The sequence below is a fragment of the Pollicipes pollicipes genome, unplaced genomic scaffold, assembly GCF_011947565.3.
Source record: "Pollicipes pollicipes isolate AB1234 unplaced genomic scaffold, Ppol_2.1 Scaffold_4295;HRSCAF=5057_pilon_pilon_pilon, whole genome shotgun sequence".
Taxonomy (NCBI): domain Eukaryota; kingdom Metazoa; phylum Arthropoda; class Thecostraca; order Pollicipedomorpha; family Pollicipedidae; genus Pollicipes; species Pollicipes pollicipes.
Genome location: NW_023596461.1, coordinates 23705810 through 23728572, shown reverse-complemented (window position 1 = coordinate 23728572; position 22763 = coordinate 23705810). Strand labels below are relative to the sequence as shown.

At 63.0% G+C, this 22763-nt stretch overlaps 1 protein-coding gene across 1 annotated transcript in view; it reads right to left on the bottom strand.

Moving 5' to 3' along the window:
- Positions 1–1299: 1299 nt before the first annotated feature.
- The window catches only part of LOC119097319 (E3 SUMO-protein ligase RanBP2-like), a 24743-nt gene continuing 3279 nt past the window's right edge, over positions 1300–22763 (bottom strand). The window contains 27 exon segments of the mRNA XM_037220366.1: positions 1300–1474; positions 3585–3786; positions 4074–4202; positions 4813–4995; positions 5807–5950; positions 6573–6706; positions 7135–7323; positions 7763–8264; positions 8266–8862; positions 9737–9894; positions 10666–10978; positions 11406–11613; positions 12303–12451; positions 13321–13543; positions 13795–14072; positions 14366–14521; positions 15167–15321; positions 15772–15930; positions 16377–17202; positions 18042–18157; positions 18701–18803; positions 19242–19480; positions 19886–20014; positions 20606–20719; positions 21160–21274; positions 22182–22279; positions 22603–22657. Of these exon segments, the coding sequence (XP_037076261.1) occupies positions 1464–1474; positions 3585–3786; positions 4074–4202; positions 4813–4995; positions 5807–5950; positions 6573–6706; positions 7135–7323; positions 7763–8264; positions 8266–8862; positions 9737–9894; positions 10666–10978; positions 11406–11613; positions 12303–12451; positions 13321–13543; positions 13795–14072; positions 14366–14521; positions 15167–15321; positions 15772–15930; positions 16377–17202; positions 18042–18157; positions 18701–18803; positions 19242–19480; positions 19886–20014; positions 20606–20719; positions 21160–21274; positions 22182–22279; positions 22603–22657 (5685 nt within the window). The 3' untranslated portion in view covers positions 1300–1463.

Below are 22763 nucleotides of genomic sequence, written 5' to 3'. Positions count from 1 at the left end.
GGAACTTCACGCGGAGAATGTATCAAAGACGTCGAATGCATCAGGTGGGCTGCTAATCATGCGCATTTTGTCGAATGTACCGAATATGTCACATTTAATGCCAACTATGTGCGCAGATGCATCGAATGTGCCGAATGTCTCGAATTGGTTGCTAATTTAAAATTGCGGCGCTTGAGTCGAACGAGCCAAAGGTCTCGAATCGACTGCGAGCTTGTCCCCCACTCCGTCATATTTGTCAACAGTACATCACGTATCGCCGTGGGGAGCGCCCACTACGCAGCACTTCCCGCACTATGGAGTGTTACGGCGGTGTCGGTTTACCCTAATGCCCTACGTTTCAGGCAAACTTTAACTGCACGTTTACTATCCATCATCGCTAACACGCATTGATTATTGGCGAATGAATCTAAAAGCGTTGAGATCGAATTAAAAGCAGAGGCGTGGCGACCCGACTGACCTGACGGCCGCAGATCTGGCAGCTCCGTCGGCGGAGGTCTCCACCAGCGGCGGGCGAGCCCCCCGCGCTGCAACAATTCCCGTGCGAACTGCGCGGACGTCTGACGCCTGAGACCAACACCGACCTATCCCGCGCCACAGACCTTCGGCGACCGATGACGTCACAGATCGGTGCGGCCAACATCAGCAGCGGCGTGCCAGCACCATGCGCCTGTTCACCCTGTTGCAAATGATGCGTGCTGGTGGCGGGAGCAAAGCTTTACCGCTTGTGAAAGGGTTATGCACAATGCCAAACTGTGTCAGTTTTTTCTTCAATCACATCGGACATCCGACGTGCCAACGAAGTTAGCCAACGCTCCGTTCCATTCGGACAACGCGGCCATGATCTTATCGCTGTCCATACCGTGCTTTGTGTAACATGTTTGCAACCCATGCGTGGCTTTTTTGGGCGCGGCCACGGGCCGTCACGTTCGCAGCCTCTGCTCTAAATTGAGCCAACAGACTGGGGGCCACGTGCTAAACGCGCCGTCCACACGCGCAGTTGACCTCGTTTAGATGTGCTCAACGCGAATTACGACACGAACAGAAACTGCAATCATTATGCATACGAAACCAGTAAAAAAACAAATTTCCAACCTGCAAGTGCGCTCATGCACACACCCGCACGACGGCATTTCTTGGTCGCACCGTCTGGCGCTGATACACATGACGCAGACCAAACAGAGAGTGGAGCAACATCGCATTCCTTGAGTGTCTTCTTCTCCGCAAATAACCTGACTGGTGACGGGCCGCACTGCGTCGCGCGCTGCGATCATCACAGGATGAGCCCCGTTCCAAAGCAGGTTTAATCGGTTATCATGTATTTATTCACCACTGAACAAAGCCGAAACACAGGCACGTCGAGACGTCATAAAATCACTTCAAAACGTTTACATGAGGGTGAAACGAGCGCGGACCTGCTCACATGGCCGTGTACAGCGTGCGGGCGTCGCCAGGTGACAGGTCGGCTAGTCTTCATCTGAAACAGAAAGCACACCATCGCGTCAGCCACAGCCCGGTAACACAGAGTACACTATCTGTTCAGTCACAGCCCCGCAAGAGAGCACACCATGTGCGTCAGCCACAGCCTGGTAACAGAGAGCACACTATCTGTGCCAGTCACAGCCTAGTAACAGAGCACACCATCGCGTCAGCCACAGCCTCGTCACAGAGGGCACACCATCTGTGTCAACCACAGCCTGGTAATAGAGAGCACACTATCTGTGTCAGCCACAGCCTCGTAACAGCGCACACCATCTGCGTCATCCACAGCCTCGTCACAGAGGGCACACCATCTGTGTCAACCACAGCCTGGCAACAGAGAGTACACTATCTGTCACAGCCCCGTAAAAGAGCACACCATGTGCCATCTGCCTCAAAACAGACGGCCACAGGACGGGACGGGTGGGTGTCTGAGGCAATCGCAGAGTGTCAACAACCGTGAGTTGTAAGCTCTGCACTTCACGGACAAAGGACACCCAGGCGTGGACACGATTCCGTTCCCACACACCACTTCCCGCTAATGAGACGGACAAGGCGCCACCCATGCCCAGCGGGTGCGAGTTGTTGGCCGCACCTGCCGGCGGGTGGGCGACGCCCTCCGACAGGAGGTCGGCCAGCGCGCGGGCCAGCAGAGGATCGCACGCGCCGACAGGTGGCGCCGACACCGCGGCCACTGTCCGACACGTGCGGCGAGTCAGCCCACACCAACGACCGCCAGAATACAGCCACAGACAGACGCTCGACACGGACATATGTCCGGAACACACGCGACCCGACCAAGCAATCCCCTGCAGTCACGGCTCCCCGTCTCTCCCTCCGTCACAAGCTCCGCACAGACGACAGTTCATAAGCGTCGGCCAATATTGCAGCACCGAACCTGGCCTTCATTGGAGAGGGCTGACCGCCGCACACTGTGTTGCAGTTTGCCCCAGCTCGGTTCTTGACGAAATGAAACGACCCACAAGTGCAGTACGCCCCGAACATTGAGCCCGCGATACCATACCAGCAGGTGCTACCCAGCATGAGGGACGCCTGAACGTGTGGACATGAGCATTACTGCCGAGTCGTGTCACGGCTCTTTCCAAAGACTGGCTCGCCTCGGCTGGTCTGCGGGCCACCGGGTTCCATTGCAGGCGCTGTGGCGGCGGCATACTCTGCGACTCACGACTATGTTTCTCGCTTCCACAGAGCCATATCATTCCTCATGCCCATCACTACTGGTAAGATCACATGCCCACGCCTGATCACGCACCTCACTCGCGGTCACATCCCACACCCCTTCCCCAACTCACCTCACACTCCTGACCCCGTCTTCCACCGCTGATCCCGTCTCCCCTCTGACCCAATCTCCAACCTCGGGCCCCGTCATCCACCGCTGATCCCGCCTCCCCTCTGACCCAATCTCCAGCCTCGGACACCGTCATCCACCGCTGATCCCGTCTCCCCTCTGACCCAATCTCCAGCCTCGGACCCCGTCTTCCACCTCTGACCGCGTCTCTCCTCTGACCCAATCTCCAGCCTCGGACCCCGTCTTCCAGACCGTCTCCCCTCTGACCCAATCTCCAACCTCGGACCCCGTCTTCCACCTCTGACCGCGTCTCTCCTCTGACCCAATCTCCAGCCTCGGACCCCGTCTTCCACCTCTGACCGCGTCTCCCCTCTGACCCAATCTCCAACCTCGGACCCCGTCTTCCACCTCTGACCGCGTCTCCCCTCTGATCCTACCTTCAACCCCTGACGCCATCTCCCACCGTTGACCCTGTCCCTCTTCTGACCCCGTCTACTCTTCTGACCCCGTCTACCCTTCTGACTCTGCCTCCCCTTCTGATCCAGTCTTCTCCATCTGACCCCGTCTCCCACCTCTGACTCCATCTCCCACCACCACCCCACCTTCCCCTCTGACCCTGTCTCCCACCACCACCCCACCTTCCCCTCTGACCCCACCTCCCACCACCACCCCACCCTCCCCTCTGACCCCACCTCCCACCACCACCCCGCCTTCCCCTCTGACCCCGTCTCCCGCCGCCCCCCCGAACCCCCCCCGCCTCCCACCTCCGACCCGCGTCTCCCGCCTCGAGTAGGCTCACCTCCGCTGCCCTGCGGCTCGCCGGCCTCCAGCGTCAGCGCCTCGCTAATGTCAGACGAGGTCGCGATCTCGACGCCCTCGTCCATGACCCTGGCGAGGTCACGGGCGGCGGCCGCCGAGGCGAACTGGGCGCAAACAGTGCGCCGCGCCACCGGCTCCAGCGCGTAGTCCCGCGCCGTCCACGTCACCATCTTGTCCTCCAACTGGGGGAGGGGGAGGGGGGGGGGGAGTCAGGTCAGACTGAGCAGTGGCGCCACGCGGCACGCAGTCTCGCGCCAGCGTGCGTCAGCGTTGGCTTGCGGCTCTGTCACGAATCGAAAGGGAGTTGTTTATATTTGTTGTTTATTGGTGTTTTCGGGCGCATCGACTGCAATGGTCATTTTGCGCCCAGAAAATCGAAAGGGAGGCACGCAACGAGCTGACTGAGGTGACCGGCTGGTGCATGGGGTTGTCTGCGGACGACATGAGGCAGGACAGGTCCGATTCTTGCCTGGTAGGTGTGCTGCATGGTGATGAAGCTGTCACAGAGCAGCACGCCCGTCTTGTCCTCCGTCATCACCACCTTGACGCCGAACACCTCGTCGTCGTACACCACGCGCAGGTCACCCGTGCCCAGGGTCTGCCGCCAGAGGGCGGCGGTTAAGGGCCTGAGGTCACAGCTCGGTAAGAACGGGGCACGCGACGGCGAGGTCACCCAGCCTTCACCTGTAGGATGACCTTGACCCGATCTACCGGCTACCTGAGGGGTTGTGCCCAAACCCACCCACCACCCATTCCAAATGAGTGCACACAGCCATTCGCACTTTCAAAACAATTCAGCGCTGGATCACAGTACAGCGACAACAAAGCCTAGAACACTTTAGCGTTAATCCGCTTCGGTCAGCCAATTAATGCAGCGCGTCCTCGAGTCATAATCCGTGTTGTGGTCTTCACTGATGAGATAAAATGGCGTGTGCTGCCTATGAAAAGCATTGGTTTTTTCTTACCTCGAACATGAAAAACAGGACGACACAAGTACAAAGTTCACGGTCAGCTGGTACTACACATATCCTGACCGGACAAACTAGCTGCGGGCTTGAAGGAAAATCTCACGGCTGGAACGCTTTCAAACGGCTTTTACTTCTCAATGTCTGTTATATGAAATTGAGACACAAGGAAGCTTGAGCCGATGACTGACCGCGAGTGATAGACCATACAAGCCCGTGGCAGAGACTGCTCCCAGCACATACCTTCTTGTCCGCTCCGCTGACGACGTGCAGTGTCGCCCGCTTCTCAAACATCGGGCTGTCGTCGTCCTCTTCCTCCTCCTCCTCCTCCTCCTCAGCCGCCGCCGTCGCAGCCGTCTCACCGTCCTTCAGCTTCTCCAGCACCGCATCAAAGGCCTGCTTGAACTGGTCGGCCAGCGCCTCGGTCTGCGGACACGGGAGCAGCCGTGAGTGTCGGCGCCCCCAGGCCGCGGGACGACCGGCCGGCGCCGCCGGGGACGACCCCGCCCGGGCCGGGCATCCGCCGACTCGACGCCAGCCGACGCCGGCGTTGTTTTGGATCTGGCTGATGCCGGGTGATTTCGACGCAGACCCGCCATATTCTACCCGCCCGATGTAATCTGACCAGTGCGGCCTGGTCCGACGAACTTACCTGGTCTGATCAGGCGGGTCCGATTCGATTCAAGCGATTCTGTGTAAACGCGTCTCACGATGACGTGAAGACGATAGTGATTTGATTTACACCTTATCCCGATGTCCGTCCCGATAGCTCAGTTGGTTAGAGCGCCTGCCTCGAGATTCGCCCGCCCGTGGCGGGGTGAGTTCGAGTCGCTTCATACACTCGCGATTTGCTCTTGACGGGTATGGTCGGCGGCCGGTGGCAGTGGCCGCCACACAGGTCAGATGACGCCGGAGGGCAGGACCATGCCGAGCCTTGCGGCTAGTTAAGCTTTAGCCACCAAAGTCTGCCACTGAGCTGGAACTGAGCGATCGCATGGCAGGAGTCAAGGCTCACACAACAAGCACTGCTTAGCGTGAGCCCTGATCCCATAAGTCCATCCATTCAAAAAAGTTCGGATAATATCGTTAAAAGAAAAAAAGAAAAATATATACTGAAGGCAGGCAGCTTATTCTCGCAGACGCTATCAACTACACACACGGAGGCGTGTGCGGGGTGTCACCGCCGAGCGTGCCAGTCTGCGCGGGCCGGGTCCGCTGTCCGGCTGGCGCCGCCCACCTTGAATTTGACGGCTAGCGTCTCGGGCCGCGGCTCCTCGTCGGCATAGTCGACGGCCGACCACACCCAGGCGCTGGTGCTCGAGCCCAAGCGGCTGAGCGCCATCTCCGTCGTCACGCGGTGGTTGCAGGCTAGCTTGTGCACCTGCCGGGGCCGTGGCGACGGTCATTCGAGCCGCGGGCGTGTCTGCTGAGGGGGCGGGGCTGACCGGGCGGGGCGGGCAGAGGCAGAGAACCGACCGAGCGGCGCGGGGAACGGCTGAGAGGCGCCTGGGCGGCGCAGGGGGCGGCCGAGAACCGACCGAGCGGAGCAGGGGCGGCCGAGAGCCGACCGGGCGGCGCAGGGGCGGCCGAGAACCGACCGGGCGCCGCAGGGGCGGCCCGGAGTCAGAGAACACTGCGGCCCGGGAGCCGAGCCGGCGTGGAGCCTGGGCGGCGGCGGACCACAAGGGTCGGAACGCACAGGGAGCCGGAACGGAAATGCGGGCGGAGCACATCGCAGCAGAGCCGGGGACGACAGCCAGACGGTGAGCCAGTTGAGTGGGAGGAGGTCGGTAGCGGCCGGCCCGGGTCTAGTGAGATCCACACCGCCTTTCGACGTGTATTAGGGCGGTCCACACTGCGCAAGCGGCTATTCCGACCAATGGTGAAAACAAAACGCGAAGTGAAAGAACAATCGAATGAGGGAAACATGCACACACATTTAGACAAGTAGACATGCAAATGCAATACGCATGTATACATGCCCCCAGCGGGCCGCGACGCACCTGTTCCCGCCGCAGCAGCAGCCGGTATGAGCCGGTGTCGGGGTTGTGGAGCAGCTTGAAGTCACCTCGACCCCGCTCCTTCCACTCGGCCGTGGCGTTGTTGAACCGGTACAGAATGGCGCGGTGGCTGAACACTGCAATCACGGCTCCGGTCACAGCCGGTCGACCCACGCTGCAGCCAGCGCCATCGGTCTTTGGTGCACAACAGCCGGAGCCAGACGCGTCAGCGCGGGTCCGTCTGTCTGCCCGCCCTCCCCACACAGCACCGTCCGGCTCCAATCTGGCACTCACGCCTGGCACTCTGCCCACCGTTCCCACTCAGCACCGTCAGTCCCCAGCCTGGCACTGACGCCTCTGCCCGCCCTCCTCACTTAGCACCATCAATCCCCGGCCCAGCACTCACGCCTCTGCCCACCCTCCTCACGTGGCACCATCCATCCCCAGCCTGGCACTCATGCCTCTGCCCGCCCTCCCCACTCAGCACCATCCGTCCCCAGCGCGCCACTCACGCCTCTACCCGCACTCCCTACCCAGTACAATCCGTCCCCGGCCCGGCACTCACGCTTCTGCTCGCCCTCCTCGCCCGTGCGCACGTCCACCAGCTCGGGCAGCGGCACCACCGGCTCGAACTGCGGGTCGTGCGCCGAGTCGTCTGCGGCGGCCTCGTCGTCGGAGCCGGTGTCGGCAGCCGCCGCCGGTCGAGCGCCGAACAGCGTCGAGCCGGCGCCGGAGAACTGGAACGACGGGTCGGCTGCCGGAAGGAGGACCAATCAGTGCTACCGTCAGCCGGTCGGAGGGCCAATCATTGCTGCCGTCAGACGACGGGAGGACCAATCAGTGCTGCCGTCGGCCGCACGGAGGACCAATCAGAGCTGCCGTCAGCCGGTTGGAGGACCAACCAGAGCTGCCGTCAGCCGGTCGCTGACGCACCCAGCGTCACGCTGCTGGTGGGAAACACTGGGCAGATGCACGTAGCCAATTACGATAACCGCTACTTATGAAGCCCACGTGCCAAATAGTGAAAGCGTTGACGGCGAGAGTCGTTGAAAGGTTAAGCTGTGATCAAAATAATAATACCTCACAACGTTACCGTGGAAAGAACAGAGAAGTATGCACAACCAAAGCAGGCAGAATGACGCCCAGTGACGCCCACGCACCCACCCACCCGTCGTAGCTGCCGCGAGTCTCACCTTTCTTGGCGAACGTCTCTCCGCTCTGGGCGAACGAGGCGAAGTCGACCGCCGGCCCGCTGCTCTGAAGGGCGAAGCCGAACGTGGGCTGGTCGGCGGCGCCGGCCGCCGGCTGCTCCGCGCGCACGCCGTTCGTGTCCTGCCCCGATGCGCTCGAGCCCTCGGTGGCGAATGTCACCTTGCTGGCGGACAAGCCTCCGAAGACAGAGCTGGGTGTGCTTGCAGTGCCGGTGGCGTTGCCCGTTCCGCCGAAGATGGAGCCGGACTTGCCTTCAGTCCCCACGGTTCCGAAGATGGAGCCGACTTTGCTGTCCGCCCCAGCTGTCCCAAAGATGGAGCCGGTCTTGCTGTCCGTACCCGTCCCCCCAAAGATGGTGCCGGTCTTGCTGTCCGTCCCAGTTCCCCCAAAGATGGAGCCGGTTTTGCTGTCCGTCCCCGTTCCCCCAAAGATGGAGCCGGTCTTGCTGTCAGTCCCCGTTCCCCAAAGATGGAGCCGGTCTTGCTGTCAGCCCCGCTGCCCCGAAGATGGAGCCGGTCTTGCTGTCCGTCCCCGCTGTCCCAAAGATGGAGCCAGTCTTGGGGCCTGTTCCGGTTGCTACAGCGAAAGGACTTCCTTTGCTATCAGCTCCCGTTCCTCCGAAGATGGATCCTACCTTATTTTCGGTTCCGGATCCACTAAAGATAGAGACAGAATTGGCCGCAGACCCCGATCCCCCAAAGATGTTGGTCTTAATTTCGGCCCCCGATCCGCCAAAAATATTGCTGGTCTTATTGTCGCTCTTCAATCCTCCAAAGATTGAGCTGGTTTCGCCACCGCTAACCGATGCAATGACGCCAGAGCCGGCTTTGGCGGTGCCGGTCGAAAAGCTGAACGGGGACGAGGCGGCCGAAGAGGAACCGAATCCGAACGTGGCCTTGCCCGTCGCCTGGCCGGCCTTCGTCTGATCACTGCCGAAAGCAAACGAGCTGAACTGGAAGGGAGAGCTGGTGCCGGCGCTGGAGCTTGCTGGGACGCTGGAGCTGGCCGGGGTACTGGAGCCGGCCGCGGTCTTCGCGGCCGACCGATCGGCGTCATCAGGTCTCGTGTCGCCGGCAGCGCTCTGTAACGCACGGCGAGGCCTCAGCAGCGCCGCTCCTGGCACGCCGCTCGCACGCGTCCAGAGCTACGACATTCCGTTTGATATCGTCCAGACGTCACATCTCAACACATGTAGTAACAAGTAAAAATAAATCAATGCACATCAACTACACACGCAAGCACGTGTAAATCGTTACAGAAAATATCACTGCGTTTTATAGTGCTTGTTTTGAACAACAGCATCAACACTAAGCAGCATCAAACAAAAGCATGATCCACATGTGAACACGCACTGTCACCTACTGCAGACATTATCGTGATCTAACGGCCAAATGCGTCAATTAAGCGCACGTAAACGCCTCATGACTACACTACACAAGTCGGTCGAGACCAGTCCGATTCTGAGATCCCGACAGTTATCCGAACCCTCCGCCATCCCACTGGCGACACAAGTCGGTCGAGACCAGCCCGATCCTGACATCCCGACAGCTATCCGAACCCTCCGCCATCCCACTGGCGACACCACAAGTCGGTCGAGACCAGTCCGATTCTGAGATCCCGACAGCTATCCGAACCCTCCGCCATCCCACTGGCGACACAAGTCGGTCGAGACCAGTCCGATCCTGACACCCCGACAGCTACCCGAACCCTCGCCATCCCATCGGCGGCGACACAAGATCTGGTCGTGGCCAGCCGATCCTGTCACCAGAACAGTCTATCGAACACTCCGATCGGCGACCATCCCATGGCGACCCAGGAGTCGGTCGGCGACAGTCTTGGAGTCAGCCTACACAATCGGGCCGGACAGAGCACTAGATTGGGTGGGAAGATCTGGATTTTACGGGATCGGTCGTTCTGATCTGGTCTGGTCAGGTCAGGTCAGGTCGGCGGCTGACCTGTTCGCCGGGCATCTGGTCGCGACAGCCACGGCAGCCGGGACACGGCGGCCGCTGCTCGTACAAGAAGAAGCCGGCGGGCAGCTGGAGCCGCGCCGCCGCCGCCCGCTGCTCGGCCGTCGGCTGGATCTCGCCCACGATCTGCACCTCGTCAGGGTCTGCCAGCATCGATACAGTCAGCAATCGCAGCCCACACGCCAGCAGAGTCCGGCGAGAAAGGAGCCACAAGCCAGTCGGTTCCTCGCCACGGGCTCGTGGGGACGGGCACTGAGACCACGGTTTACACCTCATCTGAGTCCAGGAAGAGGGGAGGCGGCAAGACACCACAAATGCTTCCTGTACGTGTGAGCATATTATTTGTACGGAAGCGACCCATGTAAAGCAATCCCGAATATACGCATCTCTGTGAAATAAAATGATACCGAACTCGGGCAGTGTAACTTGATGCATGCTCATAATGCACGCTTATGGTGTAACGGCCATAAACGACGTCAAACGTGCAGGATATTTTCCAATTCATTTCTCGGACGTCATACACAAGGGAATCCCCCTCCGGCCTCCAGCACAAATATTTGTGACAGAAGTAACGGCAGTTCCATCTCGCCAAACACCAGAACAAGCCATTCACCGAGGTAAAACGCTCTCCCCTTCACACATACTAGTGCAAGCCTTCACTGCCGTCGGCAGTGTCTGGCGAGTCGGTGCTCACCCGGGTCCCGGGACGGGACGGCCGTGTTAGTGCTCACCCGGGTCCCGGGCCGAGGCGGCCGTGTCAATGCTCACCCGAGTCCCGGGCCGGGGCGGTCGTGTCAGTGTTAACCCGGGTCCCGGGCCGGGGCGGTCGTGTCAGTGCTCACCCGGGTCCCGGGCCGAGGCGGCCGTGTCAGTGCTCACCCGGGTCCCGGGCCGGGGCGGTCGTCGGTGCTCACCCGAGTCCTGGGCCGGGGCGGCCGTGTTAGCGCCGGCCGAGCTCAGGCGGAAGGTGAAGCTGGCGCTCGGACCGTCCTTCTCCGGGGTCGGCGCCGAGCCGAACCGGCTGCCGAACGAGAAGCCGGAGCTGGGCGAGGCGCCCACCGAGCCACCGCCGCCGCCGCCGCCGAAGATGCTGGTCGCCTGGCCGGGGCCGCCAGAACCGCCGCCGGCGCCGCTGGAGCCAGGGGGCTCCGAAGCCGGGGCGGCGGGCACGCTGGACTGAGCCACCGGTGGAGAGGCCAGCTTGGAGGGCGAGGCGTTCAGCCGTGCCTGGCGAGACATAAGGCCAGCAGCGGTGGGGTTGTGCTCGAACGAGCCCACGTCCTGAGACGCGTTCCACGGGCAGCGCGGCCACCGGCGTGATATCACGACGCCAAACAACAAACAGGTTAAACGTCCCGTCAAAGGACCACATCTGATTATTCGTAACGTCACACGTCACTGGACACCTCAGTGATACTCACCGACGACAGCGATAGCCCGCATGGCTGCCAGCGAGGCACGCGGTGTTACCAGCAACTGGTATCCTGAGCGAAGCCAACAGTGGACACCATCCGTTTCCTATCGATCGATTCGGGGAACCCACACATGCACACGCCCGAATATGCACGATGTCCCGAGTCGCCAGCGGACATGCCGGGCGAAGTGCCTCCCCATGCGATGGACGCCGTGCTCGGCACGTGCCACCGCGTCTCACCTGGGCCTTCTGCACTGCGGCGACGAAGTCGGCCGCCACCTGCGGCGTCTTGAAGCGGGCAGTTAGCACCTCGTCGCGCGGCTCGGCCTCGGCATAGTCGGTGCACGCCCACACCACGGACTTGTCGTCCTTCATGCTGAACTCCAGCTCCGCCGTCAGCCGGTGGTTCAGGCATATCTTGAGCACCTGCTCGCGCCGCATCAGTAGCCTGACGACGAACAGGTCAGGCTGGGTCATGGCGGGGCGTCACACGCCACACCTCATCAGGCACCTAATCGCCACGCCTGATCAGGCCGAGGCAGGGAGCGATACGCCACATTTTATCAGGTCACGGCAGAGGGTGACAGATAACTAATCTGGTCGCAGGACGCGTCCCGCCACACTTGACCAGGTCACGGGACGCGTCCCGCCACATCTTATCAGGTCACGGGACGCGTCACGCCACGCCCTATCAGGTTACGGGACGCGTCACGCCACATCTGATCACGTCACGGGACGCGTCACGCCACATCTGATCAGCGCCACGAGACGCGTCACGCCACACCTGACCAAGCCAAGGCAGGGAGCGATACGCCACATTTTATCAGGTCACGGCAGAGGGCGACACACAACTAATCTGGTCACAGGACGCGTCCCGCCACACCTGATCAGGTCACGCTCAGGTCCTGATCGGGCCTACCAGGTCATACCACAACAGGCGTAACACTCATTCGCACGTCTAGCCAAACGCCGGGCGTCTCTGAGTGAGGCTTACGACACACAAGCTCGCGAGTCGGAGCGGGTCTACGCCATGCTGCCTGCACTCAAACAATAATTCCAAGGGACTTCCAGCACACGCCGTGCATCGAAGGCTAGCTCCGTTCGCTCCGGCGGTTCCACTGTCCAGGGGGCGCGCACCTGATCTTCTTGGTCTGCCTGTGCTCCAGCAGTTTGATGTCACCCAGGCCACGCTCCTTCCACTCGCCGGTCTCCTTTTCGAACCGGTACAGCTTGCAGCGGTGCGAGTACAACACCTCTTCGTCCTCCTCGCCCGTCTTCACCTCCACCTGGCGACAACAGGCGGACGGCGCTGACCAGCTGGGGACGCGCGTGGGAGCCACACCTGCCACCCGCGACCGCCAACAGTGACGGGCAACGCTGGGCCGGACCCATGGAGACGCGGACAGCGCACGGCCCGGCTGGGGGCGCTCTTGGCCACGCGGGGCACGCCGAAGGGGCAAGATCCGCGGTCGGCAGGGGCACAACCGCTGCACCGGGGTCACAATCGGAACCGCAGATTCTGGCAGCGGTCGAACATCAACACGCGAACGAGTACCGGCTGAGCGATGCGGTCGAGCCAGTATCGGCACCCACACACACAATTCGCGACCAGCCGTCAGTCGACCGTAGGGGCGCGCGGAGCGTGGTGTGATGCCCACGGACGGACGCCGCCGGCTGTCACCAGGAGGAGCTGCGATCGTTTGGTCCGGAGCAGACGCCCAGCGGCCGCCCAGCCGAGGAAAGACAAGCTACCGGCTCGGGCCCGCCGCATTAGGCGTCCGGTCCAGCGTTACAAAGGCCAGCAGTCGACAGCGGCGTGGTTGGGTAACTGCGCTAGAGGCCGGGACAAAACGATTCAAACACACGTACACGCACACACACACACACTCACATCCATACGCACGCACGCGCGCGCGCGCGCCCACACACACACACACACACACACACACACACACACACACACACACACACGCACGCACGCACGCACGCACGCACGCACGCACGCACGCACGCACGCACGCACGCACGCACGCACGCACGCACGCACGCACGCACGCATGCCGCGCGCGCAGCGACAAAATGCACCGGCGGCGGCGGCGGCGGCGACCGCGGTGCCTCGGCTCGCCGCTGACCAGTCGTCCCCGCCAGCACCCACCTTGTCCGGCAGCGGGATGACCGGCTCAAATAGCAGGTGTTCGCCCTCGTCGCCCTCGTAGTACTCGTTGTCGTCGCCGGCGGCCGACTCGTTGAGCGAGACGTCGCGGGAGCGCGGCTTGGTCGGCGACTTGGGCTTGACGCCGCTGAAGTGGAACTGGCCCGGCCCGGCCGCCGGCGAGTCGGCGCCGAACACGAACGACGCCGACGCCGGCTTCGACGAGCTGCGCGCGGCGCTGGAGTCACACAGCGGCACGGCGGGCGGCGGGAGGCTTATGCATAAGAGCTGGTGTCACACCGCGATCACACCGGACGCCGGCCGGCGCTTTCCCTCGATATGAATGAACACCATGCATCACGCCACGACTGGCGCTACTTCCCAGGGGAAGGATAGTAAGCGGACGCTCAACTCATGCTGAGGACGTACCCAACTGACCCCTACGGCAAACAGAGCTGGCGGTTCCGACGTCCTCACCCCGAGGCGGTGCCGATCGCCGAGGGCGTAGCGACAGCGGGCTTGGCGGCCTGCGCCGGTGTCTTGGCGCTGGCGAGTCTCTCAGTCTGTGCCGGTGTTTTGGCGTCGGCAGGCTTGAAAAGCTGGGATGATGTCTTGCCGTCGGACGACTTGGTGGCCTGGGTCGGTGTCTGGTCGCCTGGCGCCTGCTTGGCCTTCGCCGTCTGCGGTGTCTGCACGAGGCGGCTGACGGGCGCGCCTTGCCGGCACGACTCGAACACCTCTCGGAAGGCGTCAGCCTGCGGCAGAACGGCAACATCAGCGAATCAGCCGAGGCAGGCACGTAACATGCCACAAAGTCATAACAGGGCACATTAAATACCAACGTATCGGTAAGAACACGCAATATCTCCACTGCATCCTTTCCGTGGCACACCAACACTTCCTCCAACAGCACGACATGCTCATGAAAATCGCACACATTGCTGATCGTCAAAGGCTCTTCCAACGTCCTTAGACGCCCATCGACCACACCTTCATCGGGCGAGTACGCGCGACGGTGTCATCACGGCGGCGGCGGCCGGCGCCGTACCTGCTCGACGGTTTTGAACCTGGCGGCCAGCATCTCCTGGCTGGCCTCGCCCTCGGAGAAGTCGTTGGCCGACCACAGCCAGGCGGTCTCCGAACTCGACAGCCGGCTCAGAGTCATCTCCGGCGCGATGACGTGGTTGGCGCACAGCTTCAGCACCTGTCCGTGTGGGTCAGTGGTGCGCGCGTCGTCAGCGGCGGCCGCGGGGCCGCGAGGGGCCCGGCCGGGCCCGCGGACCACGTCGTCTCCGAGCGGCCGCCACTCGCGCGTCTCTGCCCAACTCCGAGGTCCACCAAGCGGACGGGCGGCCCCGAGCCAGTAACGAGGTGAGACGACGCGGCAATGACTGGGATCACTGACACGGCAATGAGCAGCTGAGAGACAACACGCGGAAGGGCGCCGATGGGACCATGACCCCGACAGGCACACGAGTAAAAATGCCCTTCCCACAGTACTACGGCTGCGGTCAGTGCAGCAAAGCTGAACATTCTGAGATGCGCATGTAAATGATACTCGGTGCGGCCATCACAACAACCGGGACACATACAGACTCGTTTCCACACAACCCGCTAGCCTACACAAGGCTGTCTAAGCAGCACATCCCGGGGCAAGAGCCAAGCGCATCACTTCAATTGCAGGGCGCCTTGCAGGTCCGACAGTGGTCAGGACGCACATGCGCCGCTGACAGACAACACACAGTTCCAGCCTGGAGACGGCGGCAGGGTGGCGCCAGCCCGCTGTCGCCGAGCGCACCCCAGCATCGCCCGTCGACGGTGAGCGCGTCACCATGCGGACAGCACCCACCTGCTCGCGACGCATGAGCACGCGACACTTGCCCGTGTCGGCGTTCTTCAGGATCTTGATCTCGCCCACGCCGCGCTCCTTCCACTCCTTGAGGTCGCGGTCCATGCGGTACAGCTTGGCGCGACAGCCGAACAGTTTCTCCTCGGACTCCTCGCCTGCCGGGCCAGACACGGCCTGAGCGACCCCGCCACGCGGATGTCGACTCCAGACAGGACGCAATAGGCGACGCAAAACAAACAGCAGCACGGCAATTACAAACAATCCATGCGGCTGCCATTCTCGCCACGGAAATCACAGAATAACGTGAATAACTTACTGATAACACGTTGTTGCAAAACGCGTTCCCGAATCTTTCCCAGTCTGAAAATGGCCTCTTGCTTTTTAAGGAAGTCCAATACTACTTACCGATTCCAAACATCCATTTTCTACCGCAAAGCCCAGCGCATATGTGCCCCGCGTATAGCGCAGTCTCGTTTCGCCTCCTCCCCCAGCCACCTGATTCCCTCCATTCTCAATACCGCACAATGGCACAAGTACGCCAACCGCCTCCAGCACACCCCTCACCATCCCGCTCGCCCACCACAGCAGCGTGCACTGCGACCCACCGGTGCGCGTCTCCACCAGCTCTGGCAGCGGCACCACCGGCTCGAAGTGCACGCTCGGCTCGTACTCCTCGACCGACGTGTCCGCGCCATCCGTCGCCGTCGCCGCCGCAGCCGCGGACGGACTGGCGCCGAACACGGGCGCCCCGAAGCCGGTGAACCCTGCAGCGGCATTCGCACCACGTCGCTCAGACGACCATGCGCGCAGAGCGGCGCGCGAACGACACGTCCGGTGCTTCAGCTTGAGCGAACGACACTCAGGCGCTTCCGCCCGAGGGAACGACACTCTGGCGCTTCAGCTCGAGCGAACGACACTCAGGCGCTTCCGCCCGAGAGAACGACACTCTGGCGCTTCAGCTCGAGGGAACGACACTCTGGCGCTTCAGCCCGAGGGAACGACACTCTGGCGCTTCAGCTCGAGGAAAGGAACACAACGCTGAAGTCGTGCGTGGTCAGCAGCTTCCTCCACGAACCGTTTGACAAGGGTTCTGGCGGACCACGAGAAGTGCACTCATACCCTCCCCACGACAGCGCAGTACCAAAGCGGACATCTCTGAAGCGGCGCCGGACGCACTTCGCTCTCACTCACGCAAATACTCCGCGCTCACCTTTAAATGAGTCATCCTTCTTGAAGCCGGACCCCGGCTGAGCGGCGACGGTTGCGAAGGACGCGGCGTTGTCGGAGGAGAACAGTGGCTTGGCCTCGCCCGCGGAAGCCGGCGTGCCGAAGGTGAAGCCCGCGAACGGACTGGGCTTGGGCGGGGCCGCCGCCGCCGCCGCGGCGGCCGCCTCTGGCTCAGGTTCCGGCTCCTTCACGCTGGGCGTGGCCGTGAAGCTGAAGCCGCCCAGACTGGTCTTGGCGGTGGAGCCTGAGCTCTGGCCGAACTTGAAGCCGCTGCCGGCGTCCGGCGTTGCCGCCTCCGTCGCCAGCTTCGGCGAGCCGAACGTGAAGCCGGCGGTGGTGCTGGGAGGTGCAGCTACCGCCTTCCCGAACCCGAACTGGAAGGTGGCGGCGGTGGCGGCTGGCGGCACCTTGTCACCGAACTTGAACCCGGCGGCGGTGGAGGCTGCAGTGGAGGCGGCGGAGGACGTGGATGCCGCCGGCGACGCGCCGAAGCCGAACGAGAAGGCGGCGCCACTGCCGTCGCCGGACGAGGCGAAGTTGAATTCGGGCTTGCAGGCGATCCGTGACGGCTCCTCGTCATCGTCGTCCTCGCTGGTGGTGGTCTCCTCCTCTGTCTCGTACTCGTCGTCGTCATCCTCGGCCTCGTCTTCGGCGCCTCGCCCCGCGGCGGCCACCACCGTTGGTATGGCGCTCCCCGCCTCCGTAGCCGCCGCGGTGTGGATGCTCGACGCCGACGTCTTGGCATCAGCAGGCTTGGCGGCAGCGGGCTTGGCAGACGCGGCTCGGCTGGACAGCGTGGATGTCGCGCGCTGAAACGGCGTCAAAAGAGCCATCCAAGGGGATCCAGTCAAGTCATTCGGGGCCAGACATGAACATCTCGCGGAACCCAATAAACCACAACTGTGGGCCAGTTCTCTTCATCGCACTGAGCAGGGGCGCTCGGGCTATGACGGTGAACTTGATATAACATAAAAACGACGTTGTGTCAACCTAATCTGCTCCACGAGGAGTGCAGTCATCCCATAACTAATGGAGCAGCCCGCCTATTCCTACAATGCGGCAAGCGGTCTTTCCCACCACTCAGAAAAGATCCCCACAAACGACCCGTGCCTAATAAACATGACACGATATCGGAGGCGCGTCATGTGCGGCATATGACCATTAAAGTCATATTCTGACCATTGCATTGGCACGCCCTACAGCCTAACTCATCATCACCGTCGGAGGCGAGTCAGATGGTGACACTACTCCGGCGAGGCGACAGCCGCTAAACGTCAGTCAGTCGCTGGGCCAGCCAGTTCCTGCACCAGTCGCTGCGCCAGCCGCTGCGCCGGTCAGCCGCTGCGCCAATCAGTAGCCGCGCCAGTCAGCCGCTGCGCCAATCAGTCGCTGCGTCAGTCAGTCGCTGCGCCAATCAGGCGCCGCGTCAGTCAGCCGCTGCGCCGGTCAGCCGCCGCGCCAATCAGTCGCTGCGTCAGTCAGTCGCTGCGCCAATCAGCCCCTGCGCCAGTCGCTGCGCCAATCAGCCCCTGCGCCAGTCGCTGCGCCAGTCAGTCGCTGCGCCAATCAGCCCCTGCGCCAGTCAGTCGCTGCGCCAGTCAGTCGCCGCGCCGGTCAGCAGTTGCGTCCGCAGATGTCATCACCGCACCCCGCCGGAGCCGGAGCTGACGAGCTGCTTGCCCTTCTCGAAGGCGGCTCGGAACTCGTCGGCGATCTCCTCCGTCTTGAAGCGGGCGCACAGCCGCTCGTCCTTCAGCTCTTCATCTGCGGGCAGCGCGCCGACAGGGTTAGGCCGTGGGACCGGAGCGCATGGCCGCACGCCCATGCCCCAGCGAAGCGTCCGCGCAGGTCACGCTTCTGCGTGATGGGAAGGGACGCAGCTGATGTTCTGTGTTGTGGCGCTGGCCAAGCACTCGTCAGGCGCACACAAAACGGTTACTCGGATGCGACATCACGCGTCTACAAAATCGGAGCCAAAATGTAATGCAGTGGTTTGGCGCCGTGCGTCCCGGAGACTAGCCTCAGCCTGAAGACGTCGGGAGCCACCTGAACCTTACCAGAATCACTCGGCCACCGCCGGAGCGGCCCACGCCACAAGCGCGTCCTGCAGGGGCCCGGCGGTGCAGCGAAGCCGACCGGTGATTGCACCAGCCCCGCCAGAGCTACGACGTGCCATCCCGGTGGACTCCGACGCCGGCGGCCACCTCTCACGCGTCACCAGGGGACGTCATACGGCCACTCATCGGTGAACGTCACCAGCGGACAGGCAGCAGACGGAGCGCCAGCAGACCGGGACCCGCCACTCACCAGCGAAGTCCTTTGCCGCCCAGGTGGCCGCCCGCGGCTGGTCCTTCATTGCGTTCAACTGCATGCCCGGCTGCAGGAAGTGGTTGGCGCACACCTTGTGCGTCTGCGGGGGCATGCCGAGGTCACACAGGGCGCACCACGCCGGCCAGCCGTGTGACAGTGTGACATGACAGGCCCGGGCACACAAGGCGCGCAGGGCCACAGCAGCTGGCGCGGCCACAGCACTGCCGTTCCACACCCGCCCAGCGCTGCAGCAGCTCCTGGGTGCCTGCAGCTGTCCTGCCTATTACCAGGGGTAGACAGTCACCCTGCTTACAATTACAATGCCTCGGCGCCAAACTGGCATCCGCTCGGCAGGCTCCACCTCACGCCGGATCTCCACTGGCCCTCTTCCGCACCTTTTCAAAACAAAGACCCCGATCCCCGACACCACCTGAGTACAAGCAGCAGCTGACATTCTCCCGCGCTCCCACAGCGCCCACTTCGGCCAGGAGCCGCCCGCTCGGCGGCGCCACCACCACCCCCCGTTCCCGCCGCGCACCTGATCGCGGCGCATGACGAGCCGCACGCGGCCGTCATCCTGTCGGTAGAGCACGCGCAGCTCGCCCACGCCGCGCTCCTTCCACTCGGCGTCGGTGAAGCGGTAGAGCTTGCATCGGGCGGCGAAGAGCGGCGTGTCGCCCTCCTCGCCGGTGCGCACCTCCACCTCCTCCGGCAGCGGCACAATCGGCTTGAAGTCGGCCATCGGCTCGTACTCGGGGTCCTCGTGGAAAGAGCCGGCTGCGCCAGCCAGCCGCAGCCGTTACAAGAACGAAGCATGCAGCTGTCGCGAACGGCCGGGGAACATCAGCGCACGTGACACATGGGATAGGCCAGGATATGTGTAAGCATGGACTGCATGTCTACTCTGGACGTGTGGATACCCGAATGGTTCTACACAGACGCACGGTCTGGACAACACCCGCAAGCCGCGGCAAATACGGCATCCGAGCAAGCGCCGAGCGGCGCGCCCAGCGACGGACGGGCTGCGCCGGAGCGGCGCGGTCGAACTGCAGACCGAGCCCAGGCCGGACGTGCCCCGGCGGCCGTCCCGCCGCGCCGCAGGTGGTCCGGCCGCCCCCGCCGCCCTCCGGCCCGGGGATCCCTCGACAGAGCGGCGCAGGCCGACCACGGCGCCACACGTACTGGAGTCGAGCCGCTCCCTGCCGGGCGAGCGGTTGGCGGGACCCTGCCGGCCGGGCAGCGGCGACACGGCGCTGTACTGCGGCGCCGGGATGTTGGGCAGCGTGCTGACCCGGCTGAATGCCGGCTTGTCTGCGGACGACGGCGGCGCAGGGGTCAGACGGAGCAGCCAGGGGCGGTCCGTCGCGTCAATGCCACGCGGCGGGTCGCGATGAGAGCGGGTGGGGAAGCTGAGGTTGGCGTGCCCTGGGACCCGCGCACGACCGCGGGAGATGTTGCACGCTGTGGGACGGCGCGGTGGTAGTGCACAGGCTTGTGCGCGATTCCGCTTGGGGGTGATCGATTCCGAAGGAGCGTCATTGTCTTTCGACCGATTTCAGTGGGTGGAGCGATACAGAGCTCTCACCACGGACACATACGGAGCAACAAGAAGAGTTAAGAGGCCAATTTGCAGCTGAACGCCTTGGTGCGCGACCAACAACAGATTTTAAGGTACCTTGAAGATATTGCTGGGAAGTTCATCGTAATAGGACGAATTCCCCTGCCGTCCAAAACACACTAATTTTGCAGCGTGAATAGTTCACCAGCCTCGCATCCTACCCCGCCCCTCCCCCCCCCGACATTAGCAACAACTGGTCAGAAAATTGATGGTGTTCACTGCGAGGGCGTTGCCGTTACAGCAGCACCACTCTCATAGCGCCGGCGCCGTGGTGTGTCACTCACCTGAGTCGGCGAGCGGAGAAGTCACGCTCAGCTGGGCGCTCGAGGGCAGCTGAATCTGGAACTGGTGCGGCGACTTCTGGCCGTTGGTGGCGGCGATCTGCTGCTGGCTCACCACTGGCGGTACAGGTCAGCCGTCAGCCGGTGCTCGTCACCAGACGCGGCTACCGCCGGCCGGACGACGACGCCGGCGCCGGTGCCCGCCGACCGCCCGACTCGAATCGGCGGCTCAAGTCGCTGGTTTACGCGGCCATCACACACTCGCTGGCTGGTTGTCAGCACACTGACACCCGTCAGCGTTCGCTGACCAGCGGCCCAGCACCGGCCAGTCGTCAGAGCCCAGCGAACACCAGCCCGGGCGGCGTCAGTAAACACCTGGGAACGCTCCACATCACAGACGGACCCCCACTTCCGTTCCGCCACCACCTGCCCCAAGTCGCGCGTGCTCGCCAGGGCGCACGCCCCGCCGGTGTGCCTGCCCGCCCACCACGGGCCACGCCGTCCCGGCAAGGTCACTGCCGGCGGGGCGGAGCGCCAGCGCGGCGGCGGCGACTCACCTGGCGGCTTACGGTGCTCGGGCGGCACGATGACGGACGGCGGGACGGACGGCACCGCGCTGTCCGGGGCCGGCAGCGCCTCTCGGCTCGACACCGTGACGTTGGCCGGCGCCGCCTGTCGCGCCAGCCGAGGATCAGAGGTCGCCCATCAGGGGTCACCCAATCACGGTACCAAGCAGGCGCGGCAGTGCAAGTGTATTAAAAACAACGGCACCGGGGTTCTCAAGCCGCGACAACGGCACGTCCCCTGCCAACCTACCCGCAATGGTGTGCACCACGGCTGTTTGGCAGTGTTGTCAAGCAGTGGCACGGAAAAGCCGCATTGTCGAACACGAGTGATATAGGACATCCAACGTGCTAAACGGCCATCATGTGCAACTGTCTGAAGCCTTAGCACGCGAGGTCAACATCATACACAGGCCTAACCCCGCCGCTGTCTCTGCAGCTATTGCACCTGACAATACCGGGCCTGGCGCGTCTCAGGCCCAGGTCGGGCGCTACCCACCCTGGCTGGCGTGCCGCTCGAGGCATCCGACGCCAGCACGGACGATCGGAAGAAGCTGGGGGTGCTGGCCGGCTGCGGCGCCGGCTGCGGCGCTGGCTGCGGTGTGGCCGGCTGCAGCTGGGCCCCAAGCGCAGGCTGGGGCGCCAGCTGGGCCTCCAGCGCCGAATGAGACGCCAACGGATCTCTGAGGACGTGGAGTAGTGGCCCTGTGACCCTGCCAGCCACACACAGCGACACGGGGGATGAACAGCGCGTGGAACATTGGACACACGACAACCCCATGAAAGAACGAAATGCAACACGTTGCAGAGAACGGCAACGTGCCATATATTTCAGCACGACTTTGTGTGTGAACCTGCCGTGTCAAGTTTAAATCACAAGCAACCATCGTTTACAGCCCGCACCGTGGTCAGCGAGTTAACACACGTTCCCAAAGGTCCGGAGCGCCAGTCGTGACCCGCACTCCGTGTCCAGCTGGGAGAGCCGGCCAGGCGAGGCCGGACGGGGCCGCACTCACTGCAGCGGGTCCTGGATCGGCAGGCCCTGGTACGCGGTGGGCGGGATACGGCAGCGCACCCGGCGGACCCAGCGGCAGCATGGGCACGCCGCGCATGTCTGGCGAACAACACACCACAACTCAGTCCGAGCGGCCCGGGCAGCGGCCAGTCACAGGCCGCAATAACGCACAATCGGACACGGACACGGACACGGACGTAACGGACAGGAGCCGGGCGCTCTGACACCATAGTCCAACTCAGGACACTCTAAACAGGGCCGGAACGATAGGCGCTTACCCACTTACCACAATCCTCCCCGAAGCTGTACCCCACCCATGGCGTCCGGCGCGCCATTACCGACAACAGTGACACACGCGCTTGACTCCCACCAGTCGTGGCCCTCTGACCGGACCCGGCCGGCAGGACGGCGGCCACACTCACTGGCGAGGGCGACCATGTAGCCGTACATCTCGGGCGACACGAGCGGCGGCGCCGGCTGGGTGACGGCGGCCGGCGGCTGGCGCGCCGGCTGCTCCTGCTGCTGTAACTTCAGTTCGGCCATCTCCTTCTGTCGGGCGGCAGCAGCGAGACGTCAGGCATCT